This window comes from Nymphalis io, chromosome 4, assembly GCF_905147045.1.
Source record: "Nymphalis io chromosome 4, ilAglIoxx1.1, whole genome shotgun sequence".
Taxonomy (NCBI): domain Eukaryota; kingdom Metazoa; phylum Arthropoda; class Insecta; order Lepidoptera; family Nymphalidae; genus Nymphalis; species Nymphalis io.
In genome coordinates, this window is record NC_065891.1 from 551,817 (window position 1) to 567,630 (window position 15,814).

The 15,814-nt window shown below is 33.2% G+C and overlaps 2 protein-coding genes across 2 annotated transcripts in view; both read right to left on the reverse strand.

Annotated features, from left to right (window-relative positions):
* The window catches only part of LOC126781668 (uncharacterized), a 396,382-nt gene that overhangs the window by 263,779 nt on the left and 116,789 nt on the right, over positions 1 to 15,814 (reverse strand). The gene's annotated exons all lie outside the window — the stretch shown is intronic.
* LOC126781672 (uncharacterized) overlaps positions 1 to 15,814 on the reverse strand; it is a 37,901-nt gene that overhangs the window by 11,777 nt on the left and 10,310 nt on the right. The window contains exons 2-3 of the mRNA XM_050506631.1: positions 9,385 to 9,521; positions 713 to 983 (exon numbers count right to left, since the gene is read on the reverse strand). Coding sequence (XP_050362588.1) covers positions 713 to 983; positions 9,385 to 9,498 — 385 coding nt within the window. The 5' untranslated portion in view covers positions 9,499 to 9,521. The remainder of the gene's footprint in view (positions 1 to 712; positions 984 to 9,384; positions 9,522 to 15,814) is intronic.

The window sequence follows — 15,814 nt, forward strand, 5'->3', positions numbered from 1 at the left end:
ACACGAACTTTCAAGAGAATTCAATGGTTTTTCTTCTTAAAAGGTAAGTTATTATATGAATTTTTTTAAACTTCATTCGTTGATATAAGTTCTTAGAACGTCTCTCGCTCGCATCAAGTCATAATAAGTTATCAGAGCAAGGGCAAGCTGTTGTTAGTCATCGTTAACCGTTATTCAATATTTTCACAGTTCAACACGTATGACGTCATTAAAGTAAATTGCACTCAGTATTAATTCTTAGCAATGATAACACAGACTGTCCGACTCTGGGGATTCACAAAATTACTAAGTTAACGAAACTTCCCATACAATATTAAATATATTTCGTTTTTATTTAGGAGTCATCATTCTATTTTAAATAGTTATAATACATTGCGAATTTTTTTAAATAGTTATAATACATTGCGGCTTTGAATGCAGAAATCGACTAATTATAACTAAAAAGTATTAAGAAATAACTTTATTGATTTATTCATTGTAGTTGTATTTTTTAACCAAACATCATACAAAAGATTATTTACTTTAGAACGCTATAGAACGAGCAATAAAAACAACGTTGCGCACCATTTTTTATATATTTTATGATACAAGGAAAAAAGGATGCGCGAACGTATTGTTTGCGTTGCTTCAATGTCAGTCACATGAAGAACCGAAGAAAAAATCTCGACATGATATATAAGTAGTGTAAAAGTATAAATAAATGAACCCTTACCTCCCAATATACTGTACGTGGCCAATATATGACCCATACTGTTGGCTGGAGCGGTGAACAGAAGTCCGAGTGCACATATCGTCGATCCAACGAAGCACACTTTTCGATAAGAAAACGTCTTTATCACGGGGCCCACGAAGAAACCGGAGAAGTTCACCACGGAGTCGAGTGTACTGGCGATGAATGACGCGCCCGTCGTATGGACACCGAGGTCATCCAACAGGTCCTTAAATAATAAACCGAAGGACGGCTCGAGGGAACGCGTTGAAAACTGGAAGAAAATTATATAATTATATATAATATTTGTTTGAAACGATCGATGCAACGTTGAACTCGATCGTTAAAATTTCATCGGAAAAATTATCTCCTTGTATAAAGCTTTATATATATTTATAAATACTATTCGAATTTTTATTGCACCACCTGCTCATCTCTTTGCAAACTTCTAACCCTAAGGTCGTTTGGAAAAATCGCTATTAAGGGATAAAGCCGCCGTATTGGACAAACGCGTATATTATGTTAAATTCGTTCCATATATTTTTTTATGTATATAGTGTACAACAGACGAGTATGACATACACTTAATAAATACTTTGTTTTCATCTACTTTATAATTGAAAGTTAAACGCTCGCTTCTATCACTGTTACCGTAACAGCCTGTGAATGTCCCACTGCTGGGCTAAAGGCCTCCTCTCCTCTTTTTGAGGAGAAGGTTTGGAGCTTATTCCACCACGCTGCTCCAATGCGGGTTAGTAGAATTCACATGTGGCAGAACTTCAGTGAAATTAGACACATGCAGGATTCCTCACGATGTTTTCCTTCACCGTAAAGCACGAGATGAATTATAATCACAAATTAAGCACATGAAAATTCAGTGGTGCTTGCCCGGGTTTGAACCCACGATCATCGGTTAAGATTCACGCATTCTTACCACAGGGCCATCACTGTTAACTAATAATTATTTTTCGATTAAAGTATTTCACTATGAATCCTTTAGTTCTATAAATTCCTATGTACAGATAACCGGACGGACAAATGGACCACCTTACAGACCACCACCGGCAACATTGGCGCCGTCGAATAATTAACCATTCCTTACATTGCCAATACACCACCATCCTTGGAAACTAAGATGTTATGTCCCTTGATTGTTTCACTGGTTCAATCATCCTTCAAACCAGAACACAACAATACTGAGTATTGCTTTTGGGCGGTATAATATGTGATACCACCCACTGGTGGTATCAAATATTATACTATATATTATATATACACGATCATACGAGTGAAACAAATCATGAAAACACATAAACAATATACAAAACAGTAACATTCATAATGTCCAAAGAATGGCAATGACCTTAAAAATTAATATTTATTTCGTGATAAAGTTACGATTATTCGAGTCTGTTGTCGCGGGCTGTGTTGCTTCACTCGAAACGGTCTGCGTGGGAGGATGCCCTTGGAAAAAGCATAGTAATAACCTATTGCATTATTTACGTACTGTTCTATAAATAAAGTAAAAATATTATGTAAACTATGCCATTGTTTAAAAATATAACAATCTATATTCATTTCTAGATAGGCAAGTTCGCATAGTTGTATTGCATTGTTTGATCAAATATTTCGTATTCGCAAAGATCACCATGTCATCCACAAATGGCTCAACCCACGAATATCTCTAATGTGTTAAAGTGCAACAATATTTCTACTGGTGGTAGGGCTTTGTGCAAGCTAGTCTGGGTAGGTACAATCCACTCATCAGATATTCTACTGCAAAACAGCAGTACTTGGTATTGTTGTGTTTCAGTTTAAAAGGTGAGTGAGCCAGTGTAATTACAGGCACAAGGAACATAACATCTCAGTTCCCAAGGTTGATGGCGCATTGGTGATGTAAGCGATGGTTAACATTTCTTACAATGCCAATGTCTATGGGCGTTGGTGACCACTTACCTTCAGGTGGCCCATATGCTCGTCCGCCTTACTATTGTATAAAAAAAATCGGGCGGACAAAGTGTGTACGATTTACAAACACCTTTACTTTAGGTACTCGACTCCTTTGATGTATAACTAAATTATTACATACCATATTTGTACAAGTGGAGCAAATAATACGTCTAAAAATAATCTCATTCGGACAAACGATTTTAATACACGAACACAATTTGCCACTTAATAATAAATTGTAAGAAACGCCTGACAAACGTCAAAACTCATCATAATTATACAACAATAACTTGTATTACAATGATGAAACTCAAGATCAAACAAGTATCTTGAATTATAATTAAAAATGTGTAATCCAATAATTTGTACTAATTAAGTGGAAGGTTGTACTTAACGAATGCAATCTATTGAAATAACAATGACTGGGAAAAGCGTTATTGGAAAAAGATCGCTATTGCTTCTTTGATATTGATTTATTCACTAAAACATTTTAATTGCTCTCGCTGTATTGATATGTATGATGTACGATAGAGTATATATGTAATAAATTATCTTATAATGAGATATATTAAATTTAAGTGTAAGTGATTATTATATGATTAATAAAAAAGAGTAAATACGAGTTACTTGCGCTCACATTTCGAACCGGTGATGGCTTTAAATATCATTTATCTTCCGTCGATTCAAAAGTGTTGGTAAGTGCCTGCATCTTATAGTATTGATGATTGGAGTATATCTTTCATTATGTGGAGTATATTTTTTCACAGCATATACTTTTGCATATTGTACACTGATCCACTGCAGGTTGGTATTGGATACATATATTGCAGAATGTTATAGATAATGCAATTATTTATTATTTGCATAATTCTCAAGAAGTATAAGATTAAACACTCAAGTACATACATGTTATTGCTCACATTACTATAACGATTCAAGTATAATTATTATTATATAAATCAGTTTATATATGTCACATTTTAAAAAGAATTAGAAGGTTAATAAGATAATTTTTACGCAAATTATTCCTAAAATAAATCGATTATTTGTAACAGTTTATTGAACATTAATTAAACTAGATTTTTAAATATATGCAATCTTAGAAGATTTGTTCAAATTGGCGATGTTAGTGCCAAAACAAAATCTATTTTCTACGCGACAAATTGACGGTAAACAAGAAATATAGCTTGAATAAAGAAATAAAGGTTGAAGATGATTCCTACAATTCGTTTATTTATAATTTAATTCTTTACAAATATTTACAAGTATTTTAAATTTCTTTAAAATACCCTTTTTCTCCTCAACTTACAATTGAAAGCTTAGTCCATCACGCTGATCCAGGGCGTATTAATGGACTCGTGTGGCAAAATATCGTCCGTACATGGAGGTTTCCTTGCGAGGTTTACCTTTATCTTTGATCATGAGACGATCAACATGAAAAAATCAGGTAATTGATCACGCAATTCGTTTAAAATTGACATTTTATCAACTCGACCATCTCTAATATCGATAGCAATATTAAATGCACGTTAAATTGTTAAAACAATAACAAACACTGTCGATAAGTTCACGTGATATCAATGATGATAATCAGCGACCATCATAACGAATGCATCAATAGCGATGCGTATAAGTAATAATTGTATCATTGAAGTATATGACTCCAAGCTGACGAGCGGTTAAGCAACCGTAATTATTATTAGTTTCATAAACAGACACGCGAGGAAGTTCAATACAAAATACCTACATACATAACGTTACTAAACAGCTAAATTGACAACAATTACACAAACCATTATCTGGGATCGACTTGTTTTAACACGCTCATTAACTTTAGGTGTACGTATAATGTAGCGGAAACTTGCTTCGACGGTTTTCACTTCTCATCTTCTTCCAAGCTACCGAATTTATACGCACTATTAATAACCAATCACAATTGAATAATCTATACTAATATTGCAAATGCGAATGAAACTCTGTCCGACTGTTTCGCTTTCACGGCTACACCACTGAACCAATTTGATAAAATTCGGTATATACCAAGCACTCCATACAGAACTCCTATAACTAGTTTGAAATAGTTTTTTACTAATGGGTACTTATGTAAAAAACTATACACGATTTTTTTGCGATGATTAAAAGTGTATTTAATATGATTATTCTATAGAGACGGTTCAATGGTTAGAACGTGGATCTAAATATAATAATGCAAAAAGGATCACTAAAATGAGAACTAAGTACATATTAAAGTCATGCGCGATTGTAAATATTTATTTTATTTAATGGCAATACAATTATTTTTTACTTAATGATTTACAATTTATTAAACAAAAAATAGAATTGATGAATAAGTTTTTTTAGTATTGTTCTACACTTACATCAGTTTGTATGAATAAAATAAATAAATTAGTATGAATAAAATAAACGTAATGTTTTAATATTAATTTATTAAATAAAGAAAATTCAAAAACAATATAAAATGTAAAAAAATATAAACTGATTTCGCAGATTTGCTCCGATTAAAGTTTAACTATCCTCGTTGTATAACATTATATTTTATTTATTCAGTAAGCAAGTATTTATAACGCAAGTCATCTTTCGTTTTTTTAAGTCGGATAAACAAATACTTAACCGAGAGAGACGCGAAGTGACGTCATGCCGAATCGAATTTCGTGGAAGATTCCGACGTTTCCTTATATGTAAGTTATAGACGTCACGTTAGCGGATTCAGTATATAAATATATAATTAAAATACACGAAACGAAAAGTAAAACCAAAATATATTTACATAGAACTTTCATTTTTTTTATATAGAATAGGAAGGCGGAGCATATGGGCCACCTGTTGGTAAGTGGTCACAAACGCCCTTAGGCATAGGAATTGTAAGAAATGTCAACCATCGCTTACATCAACAATGCGCCAACAACCTTGGGAACTAAGATTTTATGCCCCTTGTGCCTGTAATTACACTAGCTCACTCATTCTTCAAACCGGAACACAACAATATCAAGTACTGCTGTTTTGCGGTAGAATATCTGATGAGCTGGTGGTACCTACCCAAACGAGCTTGCACAAAGCTCTACCACCAGTAAAGTAGTTATATTAGCAATAAGTAATCAAGAAGAATATACTTATATGCATACATAAACTAAAAGTTATAATTAATTATAACTTACTACTTATATTACTCGGCAAATTTTACTTTAAAACTATATTTTTTTCTCTCTTTGGTAACTTTACTCAGTGTATTCATATCGTTAAGGTTTTGTGAAAATTGGCTGAAATATGATGTGAGCTGCGCTTTACTGGCGTGTGCGACGTAAACAATAATGTTCTATTTATTACTATACCAACGTTTTATGTATATTATACCCGTGCAAAGCAGACGGGTAGAGCTAGTTTTATTATAATTACAGTAAAAAAAAAAAAAAACACTTTTTTGTTAATTATAAAATTTATTTTATCGATCTACGCTTACTTTAATAGTTTTTATGATAATAATAATAATGATACTTGCTGACATAGTTTTTACATGCATGCAACTTTGTATGTTAATACGTCGATAACTTGCAATGGATTGAAGTTCTTACATAGCAAATAATTATTGGAATCTACAAAGCCCATATACAATGAGATAAAGCTTAATCAGCTGTATATAAAAGTTTTGATGAATGATGAGTGCACAGAGCTCGTCGGGGTAGGTACCGCCAGCATATTTCTTGAAAACGATTTATATGTATTTTACATTATCCACCATAATCCTAAATCAATGCCCCCGTGCCTCGGAAAGCACGTAAAGCCGTTGGTCCTACACCCGAATTCTTTTCGGTTGTGTCGAATTGATTGATTTTAAACATCAGGTTTAAATATATCAATAGAGATAGTTAACTGCACAAGAGTTTTGTAATGGACTTTTAAATACCTTCATTTTTATATTATTTGTTTCATTAGCAATAAAATATGCGGATTTATAGCTACGCTCTACAGAAATAGACAAATACATCCACTTGAAAAACATAACTCTCCTTGTGAGGCAGTCGAGTAAAATAATATACTCGTAATTAGACTCGTAACCAGGTAACGTGGCCGAGTATTATTTATAAAGGTTTTTTTTTTAAAAAAAGCGATTTACTTCTGAAAAGGTTGCTATATGGGTAAACTTATAAAACAAAACCTTATCTATATACAAATTTTAACAAAATTCTTAAAGCCTTTTCCGAGATGCGCGAAATCATTTTAATAATAATAATATTCTGGTACATTATTCACACACGGCCGTCTGATCCCAAACTAAGCAGAGCTCGTACTATGGAAACCAGACACGACTTTTCTTTTGTAAATATATACTTTCATAGATAATTACACCCAGACTCAGGACAAACAGACATGTTCATGCACACAAATATCTGTCTTGGCTGGAAATCGAACCCACAATCTTCGGCGTGAAAGGCAAGTATCTACCAACCAGACCAACCGGCTTATCAGTTGGTATTAATTTTAAGTATATATACAAGATTTGCAGTTTAAATATCATAAATAAATGAACAGGTAAATGTTCACATTGACATTTACATAATTTGTTGTATAATATAACTAACTTAGCATATTTTTTACAAATTAATTTCAAATTTATATATGTGACTCATAATAATACATTCGTGATCACGTTTTTGGCACAGAGACCCAAAAAATTTTCAATATCTTAAATATGACCGATGTGATTTTTATTACAAAAATACACAATACTTCGATATAGATATATATTTTTTAATCTTTTATATCGCACCTCGCGTTTTGTCAATTTATCTTTTGTATGCTTTTGATTCGAATTAATCATTATTAATTAATTGAGATTTATGTACATAAGTACAACAAACTCATGTCTCATATATGTCATATATGAACATGACACAGAAGTTCTTTATCATATTTGAGAAATCATATCAAGATTGTCTAAAAAGGGTAATAATTAAACATTTATGTATTTACTAATAAATAAAAATAAAGAATAAAAAAAAACGACTTTGTCATTACACGTATCAACACAAGATAATAGCTTTTGAATATATATTTCTTATTTATTTTAGGCAGACAAATCGAGCCAATAGACCAGCTGATGTTAAATCAACGTAACCCATAGAGTACAGGCTGTATGTGAAGTATAAGACACTACTCCATGTTGCGACCCTTCAAGCTGGAACGCAACAATACAAAAATTGATGTTTTGTGGTCGAACAATTGATGAGCGGGTGGAACCCACCCTTGATGCTCTTGCACAAAGCCATTAAAACTCATATAAAGAACATAACATAAATTTAATATAGATCGAGGTTTAGTTATTTTATTTGTTCTTATTTTAAGCATAACCTAGCAAAAGTCTTAAAATTCACAAAAACAGTTTAATGACAGTTAAACACAAATTAGACAAATAAAATTTAACGTCTTTTAGTATTTTCTTTTAATAAAATAGAAAATCAAACGGACAAATGGACCACCCGATAATAAGTGGTCAACACCGCCCATACACATTTTCGCTGTAAGAAATTTCAACCATTTCGTACATCAAGCCACCAACCTTGGGATCTTAGATGTTATGTCCCTTGCGCCTGTACTTACACTGGCTTACTAGCCCTTCAAACCAAAATAAAATAATACATAGTATTTCTGTTTGGCAGTTGAATATGTGAGGAGTGGGTGATTCCAACCAAGATGGTCTTGCACAAAGCCCTTCCACCAACCATTCATAAATATATTTACATAATTTAGTTATTTATAGTAAGGTCATACTATTTTACATTACGCTTACCGTGCTCTAACTTTAATTGATCTGTCAAATGTTGTGTATATTAATCTCGCCTTGAAACTGAACGGGACGAAAGACGCAGCAATGATCGCTTGTGCTCAAACTCCCTTGTCAGTAAAAATGCTTTTAGTTTACTTTCTTTATGTCTTACTATGACTGGTATGTTACTAAAGATGCTCTCGTATCGTCACATCATGTATGTGGGGACAAGAGCTTATTGTGGGGGGCGACATCGAGGGCAAAAGAACCAGAAGCTGTGCCAAAATATCAAACCGGTAGTTATTTCGAACACCAACAGAAGCCGATGTAAGCAAGAAACTAGCCACATTTGAGGTCGGCAATGTGTGAACTGCATAAATGTCAAGATCATTGCGAATACTTATGCCACAATGTATGTTGTTGATACTGGTCATGCGCTCGGCTCTTACGGTGTCCACGGTCCACTTGATATTCCGTAAAACAGCAATACTTGGTATTGTTGTGTTTCAGTTTAAAGGGTGAGTGAGCCAGTATAATTATAGGCACAAGGGACATCAAATCTTAGTTCCCAAGGTTAGTGGCGCGATGGAATCAAGACTAATATACGAATATGTCACGGGCAAGAGGATATATAGTTAAGGTCCCAGAAACATCTGAGTTGGAACTGAATAACCATTTTCAAGTTAGTTGTTCCCTTTGTTGGCGTAAGGCTATAAATAACTTCACGCTACGAAGTTCAAATTACTTTCAAATTATATAATATAGAGGTAATACATATACATACTCATAGTCATAGGAAGTATATATATATATATAAGTTCGACAAAGAAAATACCCAGACTGGAGAACCAGCGTAATAAAATCATTAGAATTATTTGAGCGGTAGTACATTTCGTGGTTAGACGATGAGCACAGCGAGTATATTAGACATTGAGATACTCACATTTACTAAGCTCACTCCCAGACACACCATCCACGCCCAGCCTCCGTCCGGCGCTACTTTTTGTGTCGCCGGCGGGACCTTCTTCTCCGTCCCTTTGCTCTTCTCCACCGTCATTTTGGCCTTTGTCACCTACGAATCTGTAACAAACAATAACACTTACACTACATACATTTAGGAACGTTTTAAAATATATATTAATAAATTCCAGCTAAATAAAAGCTACAAAACATGACTCAACAAGAAAAAAAATCGAATAAAACAAAAAATATGTTGTAATTCCTTTAAAATACATATATGTAATCACTTATAATAAATATATACATATCATAACGGAGCCATAATTTGGAAGAGTACGCTTATCGTCAATTTAAAAAACTTACTATTTTACAAAACTCTAGTGAACATATTAATAGAAACTGACTAAGTTCCAAAGAATTAAAAATTAAATAAATAATTACAACAATCTGGCTTTTAAAAACATTTATCGATACTTGATTTACGCAAAACAATCGAGTTGATATCGAGTCAATAACAATTCACAACTATGTCAATCGGAAATCAATTAATGATCAGCTACAAAAGCCTATGAGTGAGAAGTTATAATCATTCGCGATACAATATGTGTGATTGTGTTAGCGCAGGCACGGCGCATGGCGCACGCTCACAGTACACTTTTATAAATACAAATCTCAGTATATAGCATGGCAGTGGCAAAGAAAATCACGCAACAAACACGTGGTCTACATCGAGCCGGCCACACGTGCGAAGCGTCTTGCGCGAGGTCAAAACATGCTCTTAAAATATTTGTATCTTGAATTCGGGTCCAAATTTCAATAAGAACTATAATAAAACAATACCTACTACATACATAAGTTAATACTTACAATATTTTACATTTCTCAATTTTCTCAATATCTCAAATACAAACGAACAAAAACATAATATTCGATATTAACTTTTTGTACTTTTTTTTAAAACAATTAACATAGCGAAAGTATGGCAACGTTCATCCAAAAATATAAATTCGTAGTAATTTCAAAACAAATCTTTTTATCAAAAAATTATATTTAAAGTCGACAGATTCAGCGAATGATAGCGTTTGGAGAGCAATGACTCGCCCCTCCACATTCCTGTTTCTGTTTCTATGGCTAATGTACCTAAACGATTGCGATATTACCAATAGCAAACATGATAATGATCGAGTGGAGCCATTGTCACAATGCTCTTCAAAACGTTATCAAAGGAATACAAATAGGCAAATAGCTTTGAACTGTTTCTCATGTTCATTGATTTATTCAATTTCTAGGTAACTTATAAAATCGAATTATTTTTAAAAAGATCCAATTAAAAGGTACTACCTAATTTACGCATTGTTTGAAAAAGGAAACATGATATTTACTGTATTTTATTTTATTTATGAGTTCAACTGTTTAGAATTTGCATTGTTTATTTCAAGTATATGGTTTCAAAGATGATTTTATGCTATCGTTTTCAAAGATGATTTTTAATGTCGCGGTGCCAATAAAATATACTTAGAGAACAACCACTTTTTATTTTATTTTCATCTCTTTTTTTTCACTGAACTATTTGGTTTGCGTTTCGGTTACCTATGCAAAGCAGTGTTTTTTTTGTAATATAACTGCCCAACTATCTCTTTATCTACCGCGCTAAATAATCACTTCGCCTGTATCTTCAACACGCCTCACGTATTTTGCACGCCGAAATCATTGAATATGCTATATAGTGTCTGCTTCATGGCTATCGAATATTTCACTGACTTCTAAATTCTTTAAACACTGTTTATCAACTGAATTGACTACCTCGTTGTTCTAATGGCTAGATATAAAGCCGCCGATATAAGCCCGAGGTCCTAAGTTCAAACCACAGGTCAGGCCAATATAAGTATATTGGTTTTTTCCACCGAAGAATCTCAGTAACAACCCCGAGTCAAGAAGTTGGAAGTGGGTCCACTTCCCGTGCTTATAAAAACACGTAAATTCGTTGGTCCTGCGCCTGAACTCTTTTAGGCTAAGTTGGCTAATCTCTCTTGGGATTGGTCGCCGTGGCTGACAATGGTCATAAGGGCATCATCATCATAATAAACTAAGGTTGAAACATGTACCTACCTATGCCATTTATAGTTTTTTTTTTATTAGGGAGCATTTTCAACATATATTATAAAATACCCACACATGAATTATTCTAAAACCTAGTCAATGACAAAAGCGACCATTTAACTTTTTTCCTCTGGATTTTTTGCGTAAAGGAAACCTTTTAAAAATCATTTACTAAGTTATTTTTTAACAAAAAAAAAATAAACAAAAGTTTTTGCTCTATTTCAGGTAACCTAACGAAATCATTTTCTACTCGAAATATACAACTTCGCTCGTTCAACAATTTACTTTATTTCTTTCAAATACATAGTAAAATTTTTATAGTCTTCGCTTCCACAATACTTTTAAATTGATACACCAACTTTTTTAACTTTAAATAAATGATAACGCAGCTACTTATGGCGATAATGCCTTTAACGATTAAATTAATGTAATCGGTAAAAGTTTTATTACATAAAGTCCAACCAGAGATCAAATTTTTAGTAAAAATAATTTGTCACTAATAAAACAAACGCCCTCGCCACGTCTGTCTGTCTGCTGTCTGAACTCGATAAACTCAAACCGACTACCGTAACTACCGAACATATTTTCATTCTATTCACCAATGGACGAAGATTCATGAGGTTTATTGAGGTTTTGCGACAATTTGCTGAAATATGTCGATAAATGTTGGAGATGTCGGAAAAAATCATGCTCACTGGGAGCTTTGCTGACGTGTACCGCATAGACTCTTCGAGTTATTTTTTATAGTTTTGGTAGGCGGACTAGCATATACTGGTGGTAGGGCTTTGTGCAAGCTCGTCTGGGTAGGTACCACCCACTCATCAGATATTGTACCGCAAAACAGCAATACTTGATATTGTTGTGTTCCGGTTTGAAGGGTGAGTGAGCCAGTGTAATTACAGGCACAAGGGACATAAAATCTTAGTTCCCAAGGTTGGTGGCACATTGGCTATAAGCGATGGTTGACATTTCTTACAATGCCAATGTCTAAGGGCGTTTGGTGACCACTTACCATCAGGTGGCCCATGGCCATGCTCGTCCTCCTTCCTATTCTATAAAAAAAAAAAAAATATGGGCCACCTGATGGTAAGTGGTCACCAACGCCCATAGACATTGGCATTGTAAGAAATGTTAACCATCGCTTACATCGCCACTGCGCCTACCGAGTACTGCTGTTTTGTGGAAGAATATCTGATAAGTGGGTGGTACCTACCCAGACGAGCTTGTACAAAGCCCTACCACCAGTAAAGTTATATGTATTACGATTTAAACGTTCCATATAGACCATTATTCTGCCCGTGCGCAGCCGAAACAAATAGTTGATATTTTATAAAACATAACATCATAGTTTAATGTTAATTTCGTAATAATAATTTTATTACCATGAATAATATTACGAATGAAGGATTCAATACAAAATTGAGCGGTGATAGGAACTAAAATAGACGTGGGAAAGCAAATTTTGAAACTGTGCCAAATTTGCAATTTTCACAGCAATACTAGCGACTGAAAAACAACATTTGATTAAACAGATAATTTCTTAAAATTAAAAAGTAAGATGTTTAGAATAATCTCTTTCATATAATTTATTTCAACATTTTCTTTTACAATTCAGAACATTAACAAAACATTACATTCACAAATATTAATATGTTACATTTTGACACTATAAAAAAAAAAACAAATCTTGCATCATATATAATGAAGATGAAAATAGGTATCCTTATTGTGTGATAAAATTTCACAACGAAATTATCGTTATATATGAGAAAATACAAAGTCATTGTTTAAATATTACAAGTTAAGTGTGACTGAATGTTAAAAAACTAATTAAAATTATTTTTAGTTGTTATTTTTATATGACATTGACGTAGGCAAATTGTTTCGCGTTGAAGTGGAAACGGGTAGTATTTCGACTATACACCTAAACCCATTCATATTATCAGAGCGTGTTGCTTTATATACATACACGGGGCAGAAAATCGTTCGTTTACTTCATGGTGTTTGCCCGCGCTTGAACTCGTTATTCAGTTAAAATTGATGTTTTAATCACTGGGCCATATTTCTACATAATATTTCAAGACATTCGAGTTAATTTATGAGTTGGTCGAAGTCGAATTCACCTCATGACGTAATATTTTTTAATATTATTTATAAATAAATGAATGAATCGCGTGAATCTTAACCGATGATCGTGGGTTCAAGACCGGGCAAGCACCACTGAATTTTCATAATTGTGCTTACTTTGTGTTTATAATTCATCTCGTGCTTTACAGTGAAGGAAAACATCGTGAGGAAATCTGCATGTGTCTAATTTCATCGAAATTCTGCCACATGTGTATTCTACCAATCCGCATTGGAGCAGAGTGGTGGAATAAGCTCCAAACCTTCTCCTCAAAAGGGAGAGGAGGCTTTAGCCCAGCAGTGGGACATTATCAGTCTGTTACTGTACTGTACTGAGTTAATCTATAAAAGCACTAGGAAATTAGCATATGTAATTTAAATTTGAACTATTACATAGTTCATAAGTACCGAGGTCAAAGGTCAAAGTATTGGTTTTTTCCTAATAAACGGTAAGTATTATCATAAAAACAGGTGTATTAATAATTAGAATCGAACCACCGTTCCTGAATTATCACAATCTACACGCTTACGTATGTTGGCCTATATAGGAGGCCATGTATACAGGACATCCGGTAATTAATGGATCTCCTTGCAGGGAGGGCTTTTTTGAGTAACTAGCCCCAGTTATTCAGAAAAAAACTTTACAAAGAAGATTGAGAAATATAACCAGCTATAGCTGGATTTTTTTTAAGTATAAGTATTTAGCGGCTGAACGACAAATTGGACGATAGAATACGTACTAAAACAAGTATTATATATATAAAAATATATATATATGTATATTATTAAAAAAGTATTCAATGTAACCACGCAATATTCGACTTCTATATCTGGCAAATATTATGAAATCCGTGAAAATAAACCAAACATATAAACAAACTACTCGTTTGAAATATTAGTAAAATTCAGAGCGCTATGTAATACAACAAAGCCGAGATGGCCCAGTGGTGGGAACGCGTGAATCTTAACCGATGATCGTGGGTTCAAACCCGGGCAAGCACCACTGAATTTTCATGTGCTTAATTTGTGATTATAATTCATCTTGTGCTTTACGGTGAAGGAAAACATCGTGACGAAACCTGCATGTGTCTAATTTCACTGAAATTCTGCCACATGTGAATTCTACCAACCCGCATTGGAATACCGTGGTGGAATAAGCTCCAAACCTTCTCCTCAAAAAGAGGAGGGGAGGCCTTTAGCCCAGCAGTGGGACATTCACAGGCTGTTACGGATTACGGATTACGGATGTAATACAAAGACGCAATAAGTATTTATGTACCTATAAATCTATTTTACTGTCTTTTAAGTGTACACAAGAAAATGACCTACATTTTGTAAATTTTTAATTAATATAAATTTCGAAAACTTTACGGCGATAGTTAACGTCTTTTAAATTCAAGTTTTTGTTAGATATAAGTTAAAATTTTAAAGTTTAAATAAATATTTTTTCGTGGTATTATTATATAAATTACAAAATACTATATCTTTATAGAGGCACATTTCCAAAAATAAACATTGCACATAACTACAAAAGTACTGAGATTATTTAAACGAATGAACTAAAATGTCAGTTGTATACCGCGTATAGGACGAAACTCGCATATGACGTCATATAGACGAGGTATGATATTGCCTGTCATTTGGCAGATCACCAACGAAATGACCATATTTATTATCTGTAAATGAACATAATAATAAATATATTTCATACAAAGTTTAATATTTATTCCAATGTCAATGACATAATATAATATTTGATACAAGAACATGATTCACGCTTGTCACGTCAATATTCTAATTTTAACGAGGTGGATGAAACTGCGAAGTGCAATTACTTATGTAATAATATTATATACTTAAACCTTCTCCTAAACGCACGGCATCGTCTGGGATAAGTTTTATGTATACTGGCTTAATTGATTAATCAATTAGACATTACAAAAACACGCTCTTCATTTATTGGTATAAATAGTTAGTTAATTATAAGTGTATATAATAAAAGAGTAATGTAAATAATATATGAAGCTAATAAGTACAGCATAATCACAAATATAAAATATAGCTTTAGTTTTTTTTTCACCTTCGACACAATTATAAGAGCAGCGCAAAAAATTGCTAACGATATTGGAGGTCAATAACCTCTGGTGATGTCTGTAAATGAATGCGGAGTGCATAATCATCTACACATA